This window comes from Eucyclogobius newberryi, unplaced genomic scaffold, assembly GCF_026437365.1.
Source record: "Eucyclogobius newberryi isolate DKJ021-1_F unplaced genomic scaffold, fEucNew1.0.hap1 SCAF_10, whole genome shotgun sequence".
Lineage (NCBI taxonomy): Eukaryota > Metazoa > Chordata > Actinopteri > Gobiiformes > Gobiidae > Eucyclogobius > Eucyclogobius newberryi.
In genome coordinates this window covers 11,675,949-11,700,154 of record NW_027315724.1, presented here as the reverse complement: position 1 = coordinate 11,700,154, position 24,206 = coordinate 11,675,949, and the positions used below count along the sequence as shown (strand labels likewise).

The 24,206-nt window shown below is 39.7% G+C and overlaps 2 protein-coding genes across 5 annotated transcripts in view; one reads left to right on the top strand and one right to left on the bottom strand.

Annotated features, from left to right (window-relative positions):
- The window catches only part of get1 (guided entry of tail-anchored proteins factor 1), a 222,610-nt gene that overhangs the window by 68,069 nt on the left and 130,335 nt on the right, over positions 1 to 24,206 (bottom strand). The gene's annotated exons all lie outside the window — the stretch shown is intronic.
- dscamb (Down syndrome cell adhesion molecule b) overlaps positions 1 to 24,206 on the top strand; it is a 165,980-nt gene that overhangs the window by 137,394 nt on the left and 4,380 nt on the right. The window contains exons 13-32 of one of the 4 annotated variants that reach the window (XM_072460878.1): positions 1,468 to 1,564; positions 2,394 to 2,522; positions 3,034 to 3,201; positions 4,366 to 4,436; positions 6,452 to 6,695; positions 7,614 to 7,760; positions 9,456 to 9,611; positions 9,687 to 9,820; positions 10,566 to 10,719; positions 11,391 to 11,508; positions 11,583 to 11,749; positions 11,881 to 11,979; positions 13,175 to 13,363; positions 14,232 to 14,522; positions 16,378 to 16,554; positions 17,124 to 17,154; positions 17,402 to 17,517; positions 20,349 to 20,498; positions 21,949 to 22,149; positions 23,295 to 23,597. In XM_072460878.1, coding sequence (XP_072316979.1) covers positions 1,468 to 1,564; positions 2,394 to 2,522; positions 3,034 to 3,201; positions 4,366 to 4,436; positions 6,452 to 6,695; positions 7,614 to 7,760; positions 9,456 to 9,611; positions 9,687 to 9,820; positions 10,566 to 10,719; positions 11,391 to 11,508; positions 11,583 to 11,749; positions 11,881 to 11,979; positions 13,175 to 13,363; positions 14,232 to 14,522; positions 16,378 to 16,554; positions 17,124 to 17,154; positions 17,402 to 17,517; positions 20,349 to 20,498; positions 21,949 to 22,149; positions 23,295 to 23,597 — 3,142 coding nt within the window. Of the gene's footprint in view, positions 1 to 1,467; positions 1,565 to 2,393; positions 2,523 to 3,033; positions 3,202 to 4,365; positions 4,437 to 6,451; positions 6,696 to 7,613; positions 7,761 to 9,455; positions 9,612 to 9,686; positions 9,827 to 10,565; positions 10,720 to 11,390; positions 11,509 to 11,582; positions 11,750 to 11,880; positions 11,980 to 13,174; positions 13,364 to 14,231; positions 14,523 to 16,377; positions 16,555 to 17,123; positions 17,155 to 17,401; positions 17,518 to 20,348; positions 20,514 to 21,948; positions 22,150 to 23,294; positions 23,598 to 24,206 lie in introns of all 4 variants that reach the window. The other 3 variants (XM_072460863.1, XM_072460870.1, XM_072460854.1) reach the window with 3 other exon arrangements.

Below are 24,206 nucleotides of genomic sequence, written 5' to 3'. Positions count from 1 at the left end.
ACAGCACATACACAGCACACACACAGCACACAGCACACACACAGCACACACACAGCACACACACAGCACACACACAGCACACACACAGCACACACACAGCACACACACAGCACATACACAGCACACACACAGCACACACACAGCACACACACAGCACACACACAGCACACACACAGCACATACACAGCACACACACAGCACATACACAGCACACACACAGCACATACACAGCACACACACACAGCACACACACAGCACACACACAGCACATACACAGCACACACACACACACAGCACACACACAGCACATACACAGCACACACACACACACACACACACACACACAGCACACACACTTTATTATTGCGCTCAGACATGAATATTTGTGTACTGACCTGATGGACTGATGGACAGGCGTCTGTAGTTGTTGTCCTGGTACATGTCCGCGCACCAATGCGGGAAAACAAGTCAGGACCCGGGACAGACGAAACTACAGCTGAGAGCGATGTTTATCCAGTCTTGAAGCAAATGATGGTATTGACTCAACTCGGATCACTGGTGGATCCAGACACGCCGCCGAGCGTCTCTGTTTTTGGGCTTTGAAGAGCAAATACGCAAAAGGCACTTTCTCAACACCTCCACTGCGCATGCGCACGCGGCAAACGCGCGTCTGCTTACTATATTTCGTCTCTGCTCCGCTGCGTCGAGAACGCGGCGTATTTGCGTTTTTCTTCATGCGTACTTGCGTCCAACTTCGCCATAACGCGCGAATAGGCGTTTGCGGTTTGAACGGGCCATAATAACAAACATAAACATCTACAACTCTGCTTAATGTTTAGCTTGTGCATAACCTCTAAAAACAGAAAATCAAGTATAAAGGAACATTTCAGCTCTGCTCCCCTTCATCACTGATACAGATCAAACACAGTCGAACTGATACACTTTCTCTCCTTGAAATGAGTTCTGAATCCGTGTAATGAGGAAAATAATTGTTGTAGGGTGAGTTCAAATGTCCTTTATCTCCCCCTGAGCTCTGCACAGTCAGGGCAACAGTGGAGAAACTGTTTACATTTTACCATATAAAGTTAATTTGAGTCAAAAAAACAGTTGTGCCGCCCCTAATTCTACCCCTCACTTTTAATGTCAAATACCGTCTCTTGAAACAGGTGTTCCCAGAATGAAATGCAAAAAAATGCTAAAATATAAATATGTAACTGCAGTTTATGACGTTTTGTACACTGCGCTGCTAAATGTACAGAGCTTGTAGGTATGATATAATGTTGTTTCCTTGTGATTATTTCGATTTGTGTATTTTTTTACAGCATTATTGAGCATTTTAGGCCATTTCTTTGAATTCTGCGTGATATGTCAGTGTTTAAGTGTCTGATGTTGTGTGATGATTCCAAATGTCTGAATAATGCATAATATCGGCCTTTTAATGCCTTGTTGAATGCCCTTTCTTCTCAGATCATGCCGACTGTTCGTGAGGACTCGGGCTTCTTCTCCTGTCATGCCATAAACTCGTTTGGTGAAGACCGAGGCATCATTCAGCTGACAGTGCAAGGTACGCCCCCCTCTGGACACATTCTCCACTCTCACGGCTATTTCAGCTTTAGTTAGCTCGCCCCATTCCCTCCCGGACAGCTATTATGTATCTGCATCCCCTGCATCTGTTATGTAATCCATTCATTTATTAGCCTCACTGTTGCATACTGTGCAGTCCTTCCTGTGATTGCTCTGTGGGGACAAAGCAGACAGGATTCAAATAGCTGCAATGCTATTTGAGGATCCACTGTCTGTGTTTTATTATGAACTCTCTTCCCTGACGAAATTCTAAGTGCTTTTGTCTTCTATATAGTTCTAATCTACGAGGATTAGGTTGTATTTTGGACACGTTATATCGCAAAATGTATCTAAAAGGACATGGCTATGTGATGCTGCCAAATGCTGTGTGTCACAGACAAAATAAAAGTAAATATCAGTGGGCGTGAAACAGGGAGCGTAAGAATGTCTCATGAATGAGGCCCATTGTTCTCTCATCTTCATTTACGTTTGTTTGATGAAAGCTATCTATTATGTCCTCTCCCTTTGGAGTCTCAGAAAACACTCCGTTCTAAATTTCCCAGGACTGTGACATCATAGGGAGAGGTCCAGAAATCTGATGTGCAGTTTTTAGTTCATAAATCATTGTCAGACTCATTCTCAACATTTTTGCTTCAAATCAAGTTAATTACAACTGCATGCTTACATTAGCATGGCGGGGGGAACTAGCTATGTGCCCTTTGTAATTCCCTTTGCTGCCAATTAGATGGCGATCCAATCCAGTCCTGATGAGGCAATACCCAATATAATACATCCATGGGCAATACCTGTCTTGTTGATACATTTTGCAGAACCACCAGATCCTCCCGAAGTGGAAATCCGAGAGGTGAAAGACCGCACCATAGCTCTGCGCTGGACTATGGGCTTCGACGGCAACAGCCCTATCACAGGATACGACATCGAGTGCAAAAACAAATCAGGTAGACCAGCGCTGACGGTGCTGGAGAGAGTAAAATAAGTCAATTATAAACATTACTTTATACTGGTAATCTGGTATTTTGAAGACGAATTATGAAACTTAAAACAAACAAAAACATATGTAGCTTCTGATGCTTCCAACTTTCTAATGACGGCATTGAGGGCCACAAAATTAAACCAGTTCAGACTAAATTATTAATTCAAAGTACTTAAGACAAAAATGTAAAGTGCAGAGTAGTGAGAATTTTAAAATCAATCTAGTAACACTTTATACTAACTGCATTTTTTAATAGCCTTGAAAAAGAATGAACTAAGACAAAGAGTTTATTAAGAATGATTCAAGCTTAGTAACTACTTAATTAAAGGGTTTGGGTTTATCAGGGCTAATTACAGTGTAGTTATTATAAAGTATTGCTAAAGTATATATATGTAAGTATGTTATACAATGAGTACAACATACAAAAGTATGTTAAAGATTAAACCACCCGTGTCTTTCTTCTCCTTGTCCTGTAGCCTCGTGGCTGTCAGCCCAGGTCACCAAAGACGTGTCCCCACAGCTCAACCAGGCCACCATCATCGACCTGCACCCCTCCTCCACCTACAACATCCGCATGGTCGCCAAGAACATCATCGGCAACAGCAACCCTAGCAACGAGCTCACCATCACCACGGACGAAGCAGGTCAGTCCGAAAGCACGGACGCTCAAGCTGCAATTTCACACTATTTTTGGATTTCCAGATTAGATTTTATATAAAGGTACCAAACTGAAAAACCTCACACCCAAAATAACAATCCTTCTTCTAACGAGTATATTTGTTGTCAATTAGTCAGCTATTCTTTTTTCAATTTGTCAAATTGTATTTATTTCTGTTGTACATTGAGGCTTTTTAAATACATTATCAAGCAAATAAAAGTTGGAATGTGGTGACTGAAGGCTTCTATATTCTATATTGGTATGTTATAGATTCTAATCCAAAAAAGTTTTGATTTCATGCCACTGTCTTTATTATAAAAGGTATTTTTGTATGTGTTTTAGAGTCTGTATAGTCCAGATAATGATTCCGATTATTAAAAAAAAGAAAACACACGCACAATATATATTTTTTTTTATATAGTCGACTAGTTTATTGTAAATTCTTCTTTAGAAAATCCTGACAACTAATTCTCGAAAACACCCAAATGTATCTTTTTGCTACATTCATTCATTCATTTTCTACCGCTTTTTCCCGTTAGTGACTTTGGGCCTTGCTACACTATTTTGAAAATTCCTGACCACAGCTTATTTTTTCACATTCTTATTTTATTTTATCTTATTTTATTTTTATTATAATCTACCCCATGCCCCACAGGCTTTGCAAATACATTATCATCCATTCCAATTCTTAATTTTATAGTTTATGTGTGATAAAAATAAATAAATTAACATTATAATTTGCTAATCTAGTACATGAAAGTATATTGATAATGATAAACATAAGGCAATTTGAATACTGTTCAAAAATGTTCTTGCATATGTGATAATTGTCATTTAAAATCAGGATAAACATTTAGTTTTAGTTATCTTAGTTATTTATTACCTATTTCTGGTCATGTTTTCCACACCCAAAACACTTAAACACAACCCTTTTCTCTGAATTAATTGCTAAAATAAAGCTTTTTATTAATGCTCATAATTAAAGGTTAAGCTGAGGATGATGTTATGAGCTTGTCTGATTCTTATGGACTAGCTTCAGGAGATAGCAGGTGTGTAAATCAAGGCCAGGAAAAGAGTGGTATTTGTGGCTCGACAACGCCATCTAATGGATCCTGTGGTTATAATAATGAGTCTGCTGTTTATCTCCCAGCCCCTGATGGACCACCACAAGACGTGACACTGGAGCCCACCTCACCACAGACCATCAAGGTTTCCTGGAAGGTAGGTTTGAATTATACCACCAAAACTCTTTTTTTTAAATTTCATGTATATCTTAATTTCATCTTCTTTTATCTATCGTCTTTTTTCTCTTTATTTGGACCTCGACAAATAAAGAGAATCATTCAATTATGATTTAGATGTTGTCTGTCTGGGAGACAAATCAACCATAGACCCGTGTACATCAAGGCCTGTCCCGTTAACACACTTTGAAAAGCGATATATTGCTACAGAAAATATGACAATTATTTGTTTTAATTTATTTAACCATTAAATATTGTACAATGAAGCACATTAGTAGTTAGATAGTATTGATAATTCAACAGAAAATACTTCCTACTGTTCAAGTCATATTATTATTACAACAAAAACAAGAACAAGCTACACACAATAAATATTGAGATCTAAATATTATTGTTTTTTCTATAATATCAAAGGAAAGTGGATATAGTAATTATTGTGGTACATACCACTACCAAACATACTGCCATCATCTGGAGTTGGGAAATACACTACTGTTGAACAGTATCCACATACTCTACTGTTGAACAGTATCCACATACTCTACTGTTGAATAGTATCCACATACTCTACTGTTGAACAGTATCCACATACTCTACTGTTGAATAGTATCCACATACTCTACTGTTGAATAGTATCCACATACTCTACTGTTGAACAGTATACACATACACTACTGTTGAACAGTATCCACATACTCTACTGTTGAACAGTATACACATACTCTACTGTTGAACAGTATACACATACTCTACTGTTGAACAGTATACACATACTCTACTGTTGAACAGTATACACATACTCTACTGTTGAACAGTATACACATACTCTACTGTTGAATAGTATCCACATACTCTACTGTTGAACAGTATACACATACTCTACTGTTGAACAGTATACACATACTCTACTGTTGAACAGTATACACATACACTACTGTTGAACAGTATCCACATACTCTACTGTTGAACAGTATACACATACTCTACTGTTGAACAGTATACACATACTCTACTGTTGAACAGTATACACATACTCTACTGTTGAACAGTATACACATACTCTACTGTTGAATAGTATCCACATACTCTACTGTTGAACAGTATAAAAATACAGTACTGTTGAACAGTATACACATAAACTTATGTCGAACAGTATACACATACTCTACTGTTGAACAGTATACACATACACTACTGTTGAACAGTATAAAAATACAGTACTGTTGATCAGTATACACATAAACTTATGTCGAACAGTATACACATACTCTACTGTTGAACAGTATACACATACACTACTGTTGAACAGTATAAAAATACAGTACTGTTGAACAGTATACACATAAACTTATGTCGAACAGTATACACATACTCTACTGTTGATCAGTATACACATACACTACTGTTGAACAGTATAAAAATACAGTACTGTTGATCAGTATACAAATACACTACTGTTGAGTATACACTCTGGGGCCTTACAATGTTCCTCACATGATTTATTACTGGCATCTTGTATTTTACAACATAGGGTGGATATATATATTGTTTAGTATTTATTTACTACATTGATTTTGTTTTTATGGCATTTATCTAAACAAAAATGGCAACATATATAATTGTATTATTATTTGTTTATTTGTATATTATATATGTATTAATGTATCTTGTGTGGGGGTCACATAATAGCCTTTTATGGTTAAAATAAGATAGCCACAATAAGATTCACCTTCATAGGAAAAAATCAGTGTTGCAACAGCAAAGAACTAGTGCCCAAAATGCCCCAAAAATATATAATTATTCTAGATAAACAAAATGTAAAAATGTACACATTTGTGTGTTAAACTGAAATATAAAAATACATTGAATAAAACGTATAATGTATATATGTGCTAGAATGCATGTGTTAATGGTAAAATGCCATATCACAAACATATTCCAGGCTATTACGTTCTTATACTATTACTTAACCATACTATTCTTTTGTCCATGCAGCCCCCACACAAGCATCTGCAGAATGGGGTCATCCGGGGCTACCAGGTGGGCTACAGGGAGTACAGTCCAGGGGGCAGTCACCAGTTCACCATCTTGAGTGTGGACAGCACTGGAGACACCACCGAGAGCATCCTCCTGGACAACCTCAAGAAGTTTACCCAGTACAGTGTGGTGGTGCAGGCGGCCAACAGGGCAGGGACCGGGCCCTCCTCCCAGCAGGTGGTCACCAAGACGCTGGAGGACGGTAAAGCTTCAGTCACTGAACTAGTCAGCTATTTTATGTTAAACCTACCCTCATGGTACTGAACTTGCACCATTTCAAAATCAAACAAACTGGGATTGAAATTGACTTCTTCAGGCGCACACCTATGTTTATTTATTGATTTGTATAATGTGTCACTTATATCAATAGTATATTAGTCAAAACACAATAGCCTAGATTTGTATTGTACCAAAACAACCTCAAATATAGTTGGTGTGTATTGCTTGTTTAGTTTCTTAGAGCTTTTGGACCCCACCCTTTAAAGCCTGGTGTATACTGTCATCTAGTGGACAACTAGTAAAGTACAACTACATGACAAATATATCGTAATAGGCCAGTATCCAAACAATACTTTATTAATGGAAGGGCTATCACTAAATGTCACTATTTTAAGTAATTTATTTATGTATTATTAATTAGTCTAATGATTATTTTTATTGTACATTGAGACTTTTTAAATACATGTACAGGTTGAAATAATGTGTCTTAGATAATATGTATGAAGTGTTTTATTGATGAAAAACAGAAATAGTTTATTCTACTTTCACATTTTGATTAAATAATGCCACTGTCTTAGTTACAAAAATGTATTTTCATGTGTCTATATAGTCCTGGTTAATAATTACAAATAACAAAATATGACTAGTCACAATGAGGTCATTCGTTGTTACAGCTCTATGGAATGGATAATCTACGTGTACATATATTTTGCAAACATACAGTATGTGATTTTAGGGGTAATCTAGTTATTAATGTAATGTTATCATTTATTATTATTATGACATTGTATTCTAAATTAGTAATTGTATATCTGTAATTGTGGTTTTAATTTTTTTTCTTTTAATAGCATTGTCATTCATGTTTGCACTAAATTAAATTCTCCCTTCCGTCTGCATCCAGTCCCATCCCGACCTCCAGAGAACGTGCTGGCAGTGGCCAAGTCTCCAGAGGTCATCTCTCTGTCTTGGATGTCCCTACCCAGAGAGTCTCTGAACGGGAACCTGCAGGGCTACAGGGTCATCTACTGGGCCAACCTGCCCGACGGAGGTAACAGCTCACCAGACACTCTGCACATGGAGCGCTGACACATTAGTTTACTCAAAGTTGTATTAGTTTGATTCCTGCGATTCCTGTACTGTCCTGCAACTGAGGCTCCAGTGCTCAGAAAATACCAAAGGTTTCAATACATTCTATAATAAGACAATTATAAGCATTTATGCTCTAAAACAGTTTAAAGTTTAAAATAATGGCTAAATATAGTACAAATGTTAATAGAACTGATATCCTGCCTACTTATTGTTGAACACCATGGAGATTGATAATATTTCTTAATGTACTACAATAGTGTGGCGTGGTGGATATCTGGCCTGCAGTCTGCCTCGTCTCCATCAATAATTCACAATGCAATAATTGGGCTCAGTGTATTGCCTCAGCTGTGAATGACAGGAAGGAAAGAGGTGGAAGAATGACAGGATATTGTTGACAGAGTACATGCCCAGTAATACACAACCCTACACTTTGATACAAAAAAAAAAAAACAGTGTATGTTTCAATTATGTTTACCTTTTTTTCATGATCTAGAGTAGGGGGGCATAACATGTAAAAGAGAGAAATTGTCCTCAATTATTTTATGTTTTTAAGAAAAGGTTTGGAGTCGTTTGCATCTCGCGACAGTCTTTTCAGTGCAAAAACAAAACCTGAAGTCGAGCCTAACGAGTCTAAGTTATATTGTAGCCCACAGTGCCTCCTAGTGTATGCAATACAACCATAAACAGTACATTTTAGTTTGACTTCTTGTGTGCATTTCAAATATTAGGGTTATGTTGTCATTATATTTATTATACACATTTATTTTATGGTCTGGCACATACTATGACCCTCTAATCCAGTGTTTCTTAAACAGTGGTGTGTGTACCATTAGTGGTACGCGGACAGCTCTTCTTTTGTAGTTTTTACTTTGTTTATGTTGCACCCTTGAATGATACGCCGATACATTCCGTTTTGCAACTTTTATTAAGTCCACGGTTCAGAATAACACATTTGAGGCACGCAGGGTACAACACCCACAACACACCTGGGCCACACTCAACACCAATGAATAGGCGTGGCTGACCTACTTTTAACGCCACACGCCGTCCAGGTACAGCCCCTTTCATGAACGTTCACTCTAATTAAAGTGCTCCGTGCTAACATGTACAATCTAACACACAAAAGTAATAATAATTTAGCAGTGTATTGTACCATCACAATTAAATATCAGCATAATAAACTAGATGAGCAACATTTAGAGTACATTTTATTCACATTTTTGCTCTTCCATGAGTAATGTCTTAGTCTAAACTACTGTGGTAATGGTGTATTCATATTTTAGACTTGGTTTAGCCCTAATTTAGATCTGGAATAAACATCCAATTTAGATCTGGTGGAACTCAGTAAACCAGATCTTTTCTTTGGTGTAAAATGTTTGCGAACCACTGCATTATCCCTCTGGCTAGTGGGCAAACGTTCAGGGGCCCACTCCGGTTGTGTGATTTTGCAGACCACAAAGCCGTTTTCAAGATGCTCAAAGAAAGAATGCGTTGTTGACTTGTTTGTGCACATGAACATTGAAGATTTTACACATATCAACCTACTTTAACCTACGAGAGAACAGAAGTGCGTATCAGTAGCAGTCAACGCGTACTGGGCGGAGTACGCTGTGTATTTTTATTTTCTTTGAAACAAATTACTTGTTTGTTGCAGAGTTGGGAGACATCCGTAACGTGACCACCAGTGTGCCCTCTCTGGAGCTGGACGGTCTGGAGAAGTACACCAACTACAGCATCCAGGTGTTGGCCTTCACCAACGCCGGGGACGGGGTGCGCAGCGAGCAGATCTACGTGCGCACCAAGGAGGACGGTAGGTCACGCGTTGGCCGCTCTGACCGCCGGGTGAGGGGCTCTGGACTGGACTGACTGCTGGCTTTTCTTGCAGTGCCTGGTCCTCCCGCGGGGGTGAAGGCAGCGGCGTCCAGTAGTTCTGTGGTGTTTGTGTCCTGGCTGCCTCCGCTCAAACTCAACGGAATCATCAGGAAATACATTGTGTTCTGCTCCAACCTGCACCCGATGGTAATAGTATTTGTATACCACGAGACTGACGAGTACTTTCTAATTTCACGTAATTATTTATGGATGTCATCTTTTGCCCATTCACATTTATTTCTAAGGCAGTCCTCATATTTCATCATACTGAAAGCCATGGATAATGATTTAAATGTGTACTGTAGGTAGCCTTGCTACTGGAAGGTCCTGGTCATCTTCAATTACAACTGATTTTTTACGTTAGAAAAAATATCTTGGAAAACATGCAACCGTAACTTCATGGAGACAGGCTTGCCCTTCACCCCAAAAGTTACATAGTGTATCTTTAACAATACAAAGTGAAATTACACTTGACTCTTTATTTATTTTAAGTCATTTGTAAGAAAGATTTGCACATCCAGGGGTCTGAGTTGCGCGTTAGACTAAGAAAAACATGTAACTAGGGAAGAAAAAAGTCTGCTCAGCTAAATTAGCTCCAGAGTATTATTTTTGTGGTGTTCAAAAGTAATTAATGATAATAATTAATAATAACTGATAAAGTAGTAAAACATTTAAAAGCCAGTTTCCTTATATTATTCAATTGAGTTGTTTATTGTTTCTTAGTTGTTTTTTTAACTTAATTTAAATAATGACCCCAGCTCACGACTCCCCTGTCTATAGTGTCATAGTCTTAATATTCATTATCTGCCTCCCATTATCAATACATGCTTCTAACCCTAACCCTTGTGATTCACAGTAGTACATGAATCCCTCCTCTTTCTCTAATTTGCAGGTGATGAGTGAGTTTGAGGCCTCTCCAGATAAGTTCTTCTACAGGATTCCAAACTTGGCCCGGAACAGACAGTACAACATCTGGGTGGTGGCTGTGACTGCGGCGGGACACGGCAACAACAGTGAAAAGATCACCGTCGAGCCTCTGGACAAAGGTAACAAGGGACATATTCTGCAAAATCAACTTCACTCTTTTTGCTCAAAGATATTTTGATTGATTCTTGCATGTTTGAGTAATCCTGTTTTATCCTGCAACTGAGACTCGAGTGCCCTGTTTTCACCTACACCCTATCCCCACCCACATCCCTGTATTTAGTTGTGATTATTTGAAAAGTTACGAGCGACACATGGGTTCTAATAGGGTTCTAAAATGTAAAATAAAAACCTCTAAAAGCCAATCTACTGCCACTGTTCACAACATTTAAAAGGAAGTCAATTGACCTGTTTCCAATGTTCAAGCCATTTTAAATGAATATTGTAGTTTACAATGCACAGAATGTAAAATTATGATCGACCATGCTTATATTTTAGTTCAATACTAAGCACCGGGGGAAAAGCACGATATCTCTCCATTACATTTATTTAAACACAGTCATTGAATAATGACCAAAGAAAACCAAACTAAATCGGGATAAAATATATCAAAGTGGTGTAAAATAGGACTTTACTTTTACTTTACTGTACTTTACTTTAAAGATTCTGAACTAAGACAGGACCAGACTAGGTCTGAACTAACTTGAAACTTGGAATGACTTGTGTACTCATCAAGGTCCAAACATGGACTAAACAATAACAAAGTGTCATGTGTACCTCTGCTCTGCTGTAGCTCCAGCCCGGATCCTTACCTTCAACGGGACGGTGACCACTCCCTGGATGAAAGACATTGTGCTGCCGTGTAAAGCGGTGGGGGACCCTCCTCCCACCATCAAGTGGCTCAAGTTAAAGTAATTCACAGTCAAACATTGTCAGAGATTTTCTGAAGAGGACTGAAGAATAAAAGTGTATTTTCTTCATGCAGCACCAATGGGACCCCCACACCTGTCCTGGTGGATGGTCGGCGCAGTGTCCATAGCAACGGCAGCTTCATCATCCGCACCGTGAAAGCCGAGGATTCTGGGAACTACAGCTGTGTGGCCAGCAACAACTGGGGCTCAGACGAGATCACACTCAACCTGCAAGTTCAAGGCAAGAGATGCAAGTTTCGGATTTGTTTTCTCAAAAGTGGCTCACTACTTTTCATCCTACAATTCTACATAATGTACTTTAACATGAGTAAGTGAAAAAGGCCGTCATTCAACTTGTTTTGTCCTACCCAGTTCCTCCTGACCAGCCACGCCTCACCGTTACCAAGACAACCACCACATCCATCACTCTGTCGTGGATACCAGGGGACAACGGAGGCAGCTCCATCAGAGGTGAGCTTCAAGACCAATAGTGCAATGGATATCACCTCATATATTCCAATTTTTTTAATTATGTATAAGGAATACTACTCTTGAGTACAGAGATTATGCAGATAATCACAACAGTTGGAATTTTAGTATTGAGTTGAGTGTCAATGGTGAGTAATGAAACACAACTAAAATGTGCCTGAGCTGCTACTGTCTGATAACAAATATGAACAACTCAAATTTAAGTCTTTGTGTTTCTTGTGCTTTTTTTTAAGATATGATTTACTACAAAAATATAAGTTTCAAATGCTTACTTGATACTATTGATTTTCAACTACTTTTTGATCAACACTTTTTATTTCCCCCCTTTATTTATTTTTTCCTTTAGTAAACTGCTACTCTTTCCTTATCTGAACATTTGACCACTCTACCTACAAGTTAATTTTTTTGTCGCTAAAGCGTAAAGCATTCTCTTCTCTTGACCTCCACTGACACCTGAGCTTTTGTCGTATGCCGCAGTGGGTGGGGTAAATAGTGCAGTCCTAAAAGGCAGATTAAAAAGAGCAAAACAGATTAGGCGTGTTTAAGTACAAGATTAAAGCACTCCGTCTTAAAGATAGGCTCATTGGAAGTGATTTATCATCGGCCTTGATCAAACATCCTCCATCTCAGCACCGGACACTATAATGTTTGTTTATCTCTGCTCGGAATGGCATTTATCTTCGGCGACAAATGTGTACAGTTCTATAGCTCTGTAAAATGAAACTCTTGATTGTATAACATTAGCTGGCGTTACATCAATAATCTCAGGCGGTCATGAGCGATGTTGCTCTTTCTACTCGATTTGTGAATGCTAATCCATTCAATAGTATGCCAATAATACACTTAATAAGATTGCACCATATTTTTGTACACCTCAGAAGCTCAGGCTTTCCATGCTTTTGTTATAAGAATAAATGGACAAAAATAAAAAGTACCACTTGTGCAATATATATGCAATTATTTATATTTTACCAATAATTTTCTAGTATCATATTCAATTTTGTTACCCATATTTGTTGTAGAAATACTACTTTATTCATTTATTTGTGTTCTGATTTCACACAAAAAATTATAATAGACTTTTATTAATTCCTCTTTTTAAAACCTCTTTCACTCTCAGTAGTGTTTCTGCACTGCTGCTCCTCCCCCTCTGATCTACACGAATTGTGTTTTGCAGGTTACATTCTGCAGTACTCGGAGGACAACAGTGAGCAGTGGGGCAGTTTTCCCATCAGCCCCAGCGAGCGCTCCTACCGTCTGGAGAACCTCAAGTGTGGCACCTGGTACAAATTCACCCTGACAGCCCAGAACGCAGTGGGACCAGGGCGCATCAGCGAGATCATCGAAGCAAAGACTCATGGGAAAGGTAGGCCCCCTCATGCAGAAACGCTGCCACTGCCTCTGCCTCTGTAAGCGCTTTCAAACAAATGAGAAGGGTGCTCAGTCTAGAAGGGACGCTGGCTTACTAATTATAAAGTTGAAAAATATTTGTGCAATTCTGTAATGATCTGCACTGTTAACTCTGATGTTGGTGCAGATAATTAGCCGAATAAACCACCAAAATCTGTCTCCCACCAAACATAAGATGCTAAAAGAAAACACAGAACAAAAAACATGACATTGGCAAATATTAGTTGTTCTTAAATGTCTCTTAATTGTGTAAATGTTCCCAAATTTAAATAAAGGTAAATAAATATATTGTCTAACATATTTTTCGCACTCTTACCAGTCTTTGTAGAAACAGTTTAAAACAAGCCGAGGTGTTCCTTTGAACTGAATCCAAGAACGATAGAAAACAAATAGGGAATATGTGGCCAACTACGACTTTGCATGTGTGTGTCTGAATGTAAACTAGAACTAGAAGAGAACTAAACCACGTCTAAACCCGAACTAAAACAGGACCAGCCCATGACCAAACTGGGAGTGCATCAGAGGAAAGCCACACCACAGTTTAGAGGAGACATATTGTGCTTTTTACAGGTACTTGGACTGAACTACAGTATAACATATCGCTCAGAGTCTAAATGTATCAAATAATCACAACTAAGTACAGGGATGTGGGCGGGGGGGGTTGGTGAAAACAGGAGCATCTGAGCCAAAAATGCCATTATTACGGTTAAAAGCTCATTAAAGTTACTTGTTCATAATACTATGTCTCCTTGCTCTATAATCTTAAAAATCAAGTACTTGGGCCACATTTGAATACTATCTGTTCTACCTTTTCTTGTCCTCAGAGCCCCAATTTGCCAAAGAACATGAGCTGTTCACCAGCATCAACGCCAGCAGGGCACGGCTCAACCTGGCCGGGTGGAACAACGGCGGCTGCCCCATCACCTCCTTCATCCTGGAGTATAGAGCTGTGGACTCCACCGCCTGGACCACGGCTCAGCGCACCTCCCTCACCAAGAGCTACATCCTCTATGACCTGCAGGAGGCGACGTGGTATGAGCTGCAGATGAAAGTCACCAACAGTGCCGGCTCAGCAGAGAAGAGGGTGACGTTTGCCACGCTCAACGCAGACGGAAGTGAGTGTCCGTTACATACAGTATTTGATGCTTTGAATGCAATAAACTACTTATATTTATGTACAATTTAGAAGAAAACACTACTAGTAAACAGTGAATTGGTGAAAGGAAGTTCATCCACCAAATCCCCAAAGTATTGTCCTCATCAACAACAAAAAGCACGTACCATCCCTGATATCATGATTAATACTATTATAATAATGTTTTGTGGTAGCAGCTACACTGACATGCTAGAAGTGAAAGTAAATAAAAAAGTCACACAAATAGTTACAGTCATAGTCATAGTGAGGGCGGGGTTGGTGGCTTTTTTCCTCTTTAAACACGTTTTCTGATAAAGTATGTGTATTTTAAGCACAATTACTTCAATTCAAGTCTTGACAAACTAAGTCCTAACGAGTTTTGTTGATGTGGCAAGAAAAGGAAACAGATTGTTCTCTAGATGTTTAAATACAGCAGGCGGCGCACGCATCACGGTATCATTCTTGGATATAATATAATATAATAAAAATGTGTGCCCCCATTTCATTTTTCTTCATGTGTCTGTGTTTGGTTCAATAATAAACAGCTCTGTTAGTGAGTGTATAGTACGTTACGGTTAAACAAACACAAATGGCTAGTTCTACTCTGAAATGAAATAGTGCAGCGGAGTGGAGAATTGGTTTGTTTTTAATAGAAAAAAGATATATCTGCTGTTTGGGGAGTGGAGTTATAGAAAAGGGAAGATTCTGTACATCAGGTCAGTGCACTCACGCTAACAATACAAGCATTCCGCAAACACAGCACATTTTATTGTTTTATTTTTTCCCCGTCTTTCCTGTTGGTCTGTGAGATGTGTGCTGTTTTGTCAGCTTTTTTGTAACATGCTGCTGATGGGTATTCTTAGCACAAATCTGGGGGAAAAAAAGAGATAGTGTCAGTGCCTAAGGCCACAGTACAGTATGTGCTGTACAGTATGTGAGGTACAGTATGTGCAGTACAGTATGTCAGAATCCAGTGGCGGGCAGTGGGTCTGGGGCTTGGGCCTTCAGTGAGGTCCTACACAGTCCCACCCGAATTAATCCACCTTGTATTATCGTCAGTATGATGCCATAGCTCTAGAGACTATACATTTAGACAGAAACGCAGTTCAACCAGGCGTTGCGTCACCTTGAATTGCAGTGGAAGAGTGCAATACAGTACAGTTCAACTAAGTTCAATATGTCCCTATTTTTCTTAACCTTTTCATTGTGCAGCTTCATTGCCCTACCCACGCCGTTGCCTGCTCTTTTGCTCGCTCCGTTGCGGTGCCGTTGCGCACTTGCAGTTAGAGACAGGGCGTCATCACCATTCTGGAGCCCAGACACTACATTACCTGTCTCGCAGCGTCTTGAGAAAGCCGTTATAATTATATCCTCGACCAAATCGATATCTTTTCCTCCTTCCGCCATTGTGGGTTGAAAAAACAGCTTAGTAGTATGCAAATTAATTTCTTTATCAAATTCAGTTTCCTCATTCTGAGGTTCTGCATAGCCCCGCCCATAGGACCTGCCTCTCAATATTGGTGATCCAATCAAAAGACATGCGCGTGCTGCACCTGCTAGCTGGCTCCTGTGAAACAGCCAGCAGACGTACAATAGCCAACTCTAAAGCTGATTGGTTGGCACATCATTTACATTTACATTCACTGTAAGCTACAAGCACCAGCACTGTTGATTCTGAAGGCCTGAGGGCAGATTTTAGACCATGATAAACTATGCATTCAAAACGAAATACAAATTGAGGCCGTGCTCCTGCAAAGACTTGTCTTCTGTGATGTAATCAGAAGATGGATTAATTTCCTGTGATATTGTTACAAAGCTACATTTCTTTTGTGTAGGTACCATCCCACCGTTACTGAAGACTGGAGACCCAATATCAGACAACATGTCGGGCAGCGGGGGTCTGAAGATGGTGGTGACCATTACCTCCATCCTGGTGGTGGCTGTGCTGGTCTTCATCATGCTCATGGTGCTGAAGAGGAGGAGGAGGGAGCAGAGGCTCAAGAGGCTCAGAGGTAATCTGATAGTTTATGTACTTTTTTGTATTATAGTATGTGCCATTTTACAGCATCCACTTTCCAAATGCCACACTTGAAGGGCATATTCATCCTAACCTTATGTATATGACACAGCACTTATGTTATAAGTGCCATATTTGTAGTTACATTTGATTCATCTCAAGTCATATGTAAGTCACTTAATTTAATACACTTTTTAACTGTTACACATTTATACATTTTAACCAGTGCTAGAGTACATTACATTTAAACTATATTAGTACAAAACAGTTACCCAAAGAATTACTCAAGTAAGAGTAGATTCATTCCATTTGCTGCAATATATCCACAATATGTCCACAATCTGTATTTCATTGTTACGTCTTTAAAACACGAGAACCTGCATGGAAGCAGTGCATGTGTTCAACCAAATACATTACTTGACATTTCCAGTTATTGAGAATTTTCCATTACATTCATTTTTTGTGAGCTCTTACAAAAGCACTTGTGATTGTCCCCTGCTGCTGGGGCTTATCAAAGGGGACAGCACTATTATGGCATTAACCGCCTCTTTGCTGACTTCACAGATGCCAAGAGCCTGGCAGAAATGCTGATGAGGTACGTCGCTTTAATTTTAATTTATGCGCAGCGCTTTTCCCTGAGCACCCTACATAAATCACTGTATGGCCCGCAGTTACGTGAGCTATCAGTAAAAATCAAATATATTGCTCAGTGGATATGCTGTCTCCACTGCCTGCTTATCGCTACTTATCAACTTAAATGGAATTGAATTAGCTTTTGTGCAATACAAAGCAAATTCACCCAGCGGAGAATGTAATGGATTTCTCTTGTTAATCTTTGCCAGTAAGAACACCAGGACGCCCGACACGGTGAACAAGCAGCCACAGCCGCTCCGAATGCACATCGACATCCCCCGAGCCCAGCTACTCATCGAGGAGAGGGACACCATGGAGACAATCGGTAACTACTGTAGACAATGACTTGATATACCCCGCCCTAAAGCAAGTGTTGTGAGCTAATCCTCCGGCTATGCACAGTTTGTGAAGAAATGCATTTGAAATTACGGAATGAAAGCAACTGGGGGCAAAAGTGAAGTGCAACTAAATGCGATTCAATGGAGAAACTTGCTTTAGCTTCAGAATAGCCAGAAAATATGACACAATAAGGTTGTTTTAGCAAATGATAACCACACAGCTACATGTGAGTGAAAGTGGTCAGAAAACAATTACAAATACATTTTGTGTTATTTTTTTTATTTTTTTTTAAGTGCTGTACCTGATTATCTCAATTATTAATCTTAATTGTTTTACTCACTTAATACGTTCCTGATATTCTAGTTTATCTCAACAATAAGTTTACGAGCACCTTTCAGAGGCTAGAGTTTGAAAGCCAACAACAATTTGCATGCTTCCTGGTTTACTGAGTGCTCTCTATAATTAGAGGCAGACAGCGCACTGTGATCTCATTTTCACCCTGAGCGGCTTCTACAATTTATCTGAACCAGGGTAACATTTATCTTACTTACCTCTTTAATAGGTGATTAGTGTACACAGGGATTTTTTTTGGGATATTCAAAGTTGTAGCTCATTTATGAAAATAAATAAAAAATGCTGATGATTAGCAGTTAGATTTGATATCAGTTATTTCATGAACATGTATTATCGTCTGCTTCACTTGAAACTCCTGTTCCCTCCATTCTGTAATCTTGAAGGTTCTGATGACATGGCATTTTAAAGGGTTTAGAACAGGGGTGTCAAACTCATTTTGGGCCGTGGGCCGAATTTCGACGCTCAGGCTGGGTCGCGAGCCGAAAATAACGTAAAAACATAAAACAAGAAAAATATAAGAAATAAATAGCTTTATATAGCCTACGCTGTTTTGAAGCAATTACTGGATCGATTAAAAGAAATTACAAAACGTTTGTTCTCATAAACTGAAATGTGAGAAAAACAAGTGTCATTTCACCAATACTGTGCTTCAGTTTATGTGCATTACAACTTCAGATCACAGTTGATCTACAGAGATAAACATTTGGTCATAGGTATTTGGAACTAAAAATATTGTATTTGACTTTATAACAAAATAAACTTCTCAAGATCTAAAAAACCTTTTAAATGTACTAACTAACATTTCCATGTCTGTGTAGTTCTCTGTTCACCTGAACTGACACACCACAAAATACAAACAAACGTGGGAGCGTTTAAGTAAGGAGGTTAAGATACACCTCTTACCTTGAAAATATAGAATAAGTGCATGGGCCACAGTGTTCTATCAAACCAAACTCTTGGGCCGAACATTATGTACAAAATAAAACAATAAAAAATATAAGAAATAAATTGCTTTTTTACAGCCTAGCAATAGTTGTGGAGACAAATCTGCAGCAGGTGAGTCCATAGTCATGCATCAGCAGCAGGAACAGGAACATGGATTTTAGATGTGATTTCTGATATGAAATGTTGATATCACAGACATGTTTCTGCTCAAACTCAATATGAGCTCACTATTTTCATAGTTTAAGCTGATCTTAGTGACACATTATTCATGTGTGACTCAAATGAGTGCATTGTGTTTGTGTTCACAGTCACATTAGTGTGGACATATTTATACTTTTTTACACTCTGACCTGTGTTTTTACCTGTGGCTTCTGATCTGTCCAGGTTTGTAGAGGATGTTTTCCTCACAGAGCATCATCACAGAAGTTTGTTTTCTTGTTAGCTCCACATTAGCTCCACTTTTACCACAGCTCTTAACATCCACAAAACCGTCTCATTTCTTTCTTCCACATGTTTCCCAAAACCACACGTCTCTTTCCTCGCTCGGACCTCTGCTCTGAGGTGCGTAAGTGCTGTAAAGTGTGCAAACGCGCGTCGTTACATCTCAGCACTTCTCCCTCGGCAGCACACACGGCAGTGAAGAGCCGTGTAGGGACGTGTAGTTTTAGCGATAAAAACGAAAGTTGCGGATGTAACTATGGTTCTATGAATCTATTGAATTTTGTATTTATTTATTTTTTAAATAGATATAATTTCGAAATGTTCGGCGGGCCGGATTAAAACGTTTGTGTATGTGTATGTTTGACACCTCTGGTCTAGAAGATGCACTAAAGTCACCCGCTGCTCCTGACTGGCTCAGCAAGGTGCCAAGCTGGGTCGAATGCACAAAATCTAATGTTTATAGGAATTAGGAAATCATCTCACCTTATCTCAATCACTTTATATTTCATTAGAGCTACTCAATTGATGTTTTGTTTTTTTGCTGGTGCTACTGTTTGAAAATATAATATATCAAAAATATAATATATCAACCATGAATCTCTAGTAGAGCTTAAAGTCACAACATGCAAATAAAGAACTTGGAAATTCATTTGTTTCCTCTGTCCACTGGCAAAAACAAAACGTCTTCATATACAAAATGGCTGCCCATAAATTTTGCTCTATTCAATGTAAACACTATTTGTCTATGTGCAATCTCAGTAGCTCCGTTGTACATGATAGTATTAATTTAAGCTTTAACTTTGATATTTTGATATCACATTTACTATTTTAGTTGATAAATAGTCTTGACCATGTATTCCAGAACATGTTTGTTCCAAACTAAATATTTAATCTTTTTAACTGGCAAAAGTCCTCAAAATATCACCAATAACCAGGACGCCGAAACTCATGAATTAAGACTGACCACATGGAGACAAGATCTTTTTGTTTTCTTTAGTATATTTGAAAGAAAAAATAAAATTGAGATTTCCCTAAAATTGCCATATTCACCTTTCATTGCTCATCTCTCTCTTACAGATGACAGGTCCACGGTGCTGCTGACAGACAATGACTTTGGGGAGACGAACAAGCAGAAGTCGTCCACAGTGACCCACACAGTGCACTACCAGTCCCTGTCCCAGGCCACCGGACCCCTGGTGGACGTGTCCGATGCCAGGCCTGGAACCAGTGAGTCCCTCCACCGTCAGTGCTCAACATTTTACTTCTTTTACTACTAACACTACTACTACTGTGTGTGTGCGTGTGCATGTGTGTGTGTGTGTGTGTGTGTGTGTGTGCGTGCGCGCACGCGTGTGTGTTTGAACGTAGCAGTGCACGGTTAGCTGACCACGTTTATCTTCATGTTTGTCCCAACTCTGCGCTGTAAAGTCACCGAGGACATTTTCAGGCCACTTCGAAACAAACAGTCTAACTAAACTAAAGATAACTAGTCCATACATCCACATTTCCTCAGCACAAACACCTCTTCCCCTCGGCCTGACCTCCTGCAGTCACACTCTTATAGGAAGAGATTGCAATGACACAGAAAGCGCAGCTGTGAGCGCTGAAAGTTTGTGCACAGCTGGAGCAGAACTGATGAAGAGGAGCGATCTCTCTACAGCGTTCTGACGTGTGCGCACCTGAACGCTCTGGTCCGACCGGTCACTGGGGCTGAGGAGGAGACGGGCATCTGCTTGAGAAGCCCAGCACTAGTGACTGTACGCAGGCCGTGGATGTTACAGATAAGAGAACATAAACTAAACTAGTCCAAATCAAGATGAATATTCTAATTTCAGGAACCAGGGTTATTTTTAACTTATGTAGATTGATTCTCAATGTAATATTTGATCAACTCTAATTTGTGTTCAGATGTAAAGAAGTAATCACTGGGATACAGTTCATTTTATTCCGTAGAGCCCACCATCACAACAGCAGACGCCTCGCAGGGCTTTGCAAAATTGTTGATTTAACCAAAAGAAAGTTAGAAAATCAAACCATGAAACGGTGATTAGTCAATAAAAGACAAACAAATCAACCAACGTTCACCGGAATTAAGCAAATGGAATCCCTTGTCCATGAACATCTGCAGGAAAAAGAGAAACCTTGAGGAGAGCCCCAGTAAAGATAAGATGAATGCCATACTGTGTTACATTCAAGGCAAAGTAATAACTCTCTTTAGAGACAAGCCGGTGGCAGACCCGTCACTGGAAAAGTTACAAAGATCATTTTGATTATTGATTGCTTTTCTAACTTCCCTCAATGAGCCTCTGGATTTGGTATGTTCTCTTCCACAACTAAATTCTGATAATTTAGTGACGAGTTTCACTCACTCACTGTATTTTCAGATCATGTCCAACACTTCTCTTTTCTGTTCTTTTATTCTCCTGTGAAGGGTCTCATTTAGGTCCTGTGACATAAACATAAACATGTGCGTGTCTGAGTGGCGCATGATGGTAGCGTCCTGTGTGTGTTCCATGTTTACTGCTATTGTATTGTCTATGTGTACTATTTTTTGTAGAATTGTCTAAACGTAAATCCTAAATACTATCATTTAAATGTGGGTTAATATACTGACACTATTGACTACCTTTTACTACTATATTTTTGACGACTTAAAGATAATCCCGCTGTTCTCCAGATCCCACTGCCAGACGCACTGCCAAAGCTGGTCCTGCCGCCGCCCGGAGCCGTTACGCCAGCCAGTGGACCCTGAACCGGCCTCACCCCACCAGCTCGTCCCACACGCTGACCACAGATTGGAGACTGCCCACGCCCCGGGCCACGGGCTCAGTGGACAAAGAGAGCGACAGCTACAGCGTCAGCCCCTCGCAAGACACAGGTACAGACGAGTTTAGGTCAAGGTCGTGAAGTTGGAATATGCAGGTTTTTGTTCCATAAATTCACTTTTAATCCCACTTTATGCAAAATATATGTCCTCCACTGAGAACGGCCTCATTGTCAAGCTTTGATGTGGAAAGTCCTGGTTGGAAATGGGTCCTGAAGTGTGAAAAAATGTCCAGTCTGAGTTGAGCAGAACAATCAAAAAGACCAGATTGTGGCATTTGAGCATTATTTGACACTCCATACACATTTATTTTTACTAAAAGGTCTGATTTGGTCATGTTTTAGTAGGTATATATGTAGGAGTATAAAAGTTGTTTTGACTGCGGGCGGAGTGTAAAAAACACACTTTTCCTTTGATACTCTGGCCAGGATTCTCATCCAAACTGGAGCAGTTCACAGAAACTGTCCATCAAACTGCTACAGGAGTGTCCCACGTCCTTTTAATGTCCTTTGTGAAGCACATGAGGTCTGTGTACGGAGTAGGGAGGCTGTTGACCTCTTCCTCTTGTCCCGGGTGTCTGTGTTTTTTTTTTTCAATCCTCACACTCCCCTGCCCCAGATTCATATTTTTGCAGCGCTGGTTATAGGCAAGCGTATGCAGGTTTTCCATCACGTCCCTGTGTCCGTGCGCATCAGCAGAGAGCTCTGGATATACACACTGAAAACATATTCTTCTGCCTGTACGTTCACAATCAGTGCGTAGTAGATCTAAAAGTGTGAAAGCGACAGACACAACCAGGCAGTGTTCCCTACAGCCTTAGGTTTAAAAAACATTGATGTGATGTATAAGTAAAATTGTTACTATAGACTATATATTTGTATACCGTTGTTGGCATAACTATGTATAGAATGGTGATCTTCATTATCATTTATCACTGTAACTTTTGAAATGTGGCTGTTTTCTCAAAGGAGCAGCAGAGGCACACGCACATTTGCACATAGTTTGCTCATGCTGTAAACTCATTTAAATGTCAGATCTGCACCACTATAAAATGCACAAAACTACTCGTAAATTAGCACCTTTCTTAGTAAACCTGGCCCTAAAACAGGAGACGCCAAAGCAAAGACCCAATAGCACGTTTAAAGGACAGTGACAATAAAACAGTGTATAATATGTGTCCTGTGACTCCATCTTCCCAGATCGAGCGCGGAGCAGCATGGTGTCCACAGAGAGCGCCTCCTCCACATATGAGGAGCTGGCCCGGGCCTACGAACACGCCAAGATGGAGGAGCAGCTGCGGCACGCCAAGTTCACCATCACTGAGTGCTTCATCTCGGACACGTCGTCGGAGCAGATGACCGCGGGGACCAACGAGTACACGGACAGCATGACGTCCAGCACGCCCTCCGAGTCGGGCATCTGCCGCTTCACCGCCTCCCCGCCCAAACCTCAGGACGTCAGCCGAGTCATGAATATGGCCGCGCCCAAAGCCCATAGACCTGGTGGGTTTAAGAGCCAAATTAAATATGCCAACAGATTTTTTTCTCATTAAAAAACATACCAAACTTTGGGGTATTGAAGGTATTCAGAAACAGGAATATATCAACTTGATTTCGATTAGCTCATCTTCTCAGTTTGGCCCAGTACTATGGCTACATTTACATACATAGCTTGCTAAATTTACTAGTTAAATTAAGTGAATAATTATAATTATCCTATGTTTTAAAGGTACATGAGTCACCTAAAACCATTAAGGGTCTTTTTCATGAGTTTAAAAGAGTCACAATGAGAGCTGCAACCAGGAAGAGGGCCAATATGAGCTCAAGAAAAGGATGATATGGTCAAGAGGTCAGCCCTGCAGCTTATGTCAAGATAACAACACATTTTTAACAAACAATGGATTGAAAAAAATATTTGATGACAGATTATAACATTATTCATCTACTCCCTTTACTTTTGAACCCCTGGAGGCTAATGTTAGCCTAATTCATAAACAAACACCAAGTGGGTGAAGCGTCAAGGACACAACAACATGTATAACCTACACCTCCCAAAACTTGACCCAGTTAACATTTACATCTCATACAGACTCTAAAAGGCTGCAGCACAGG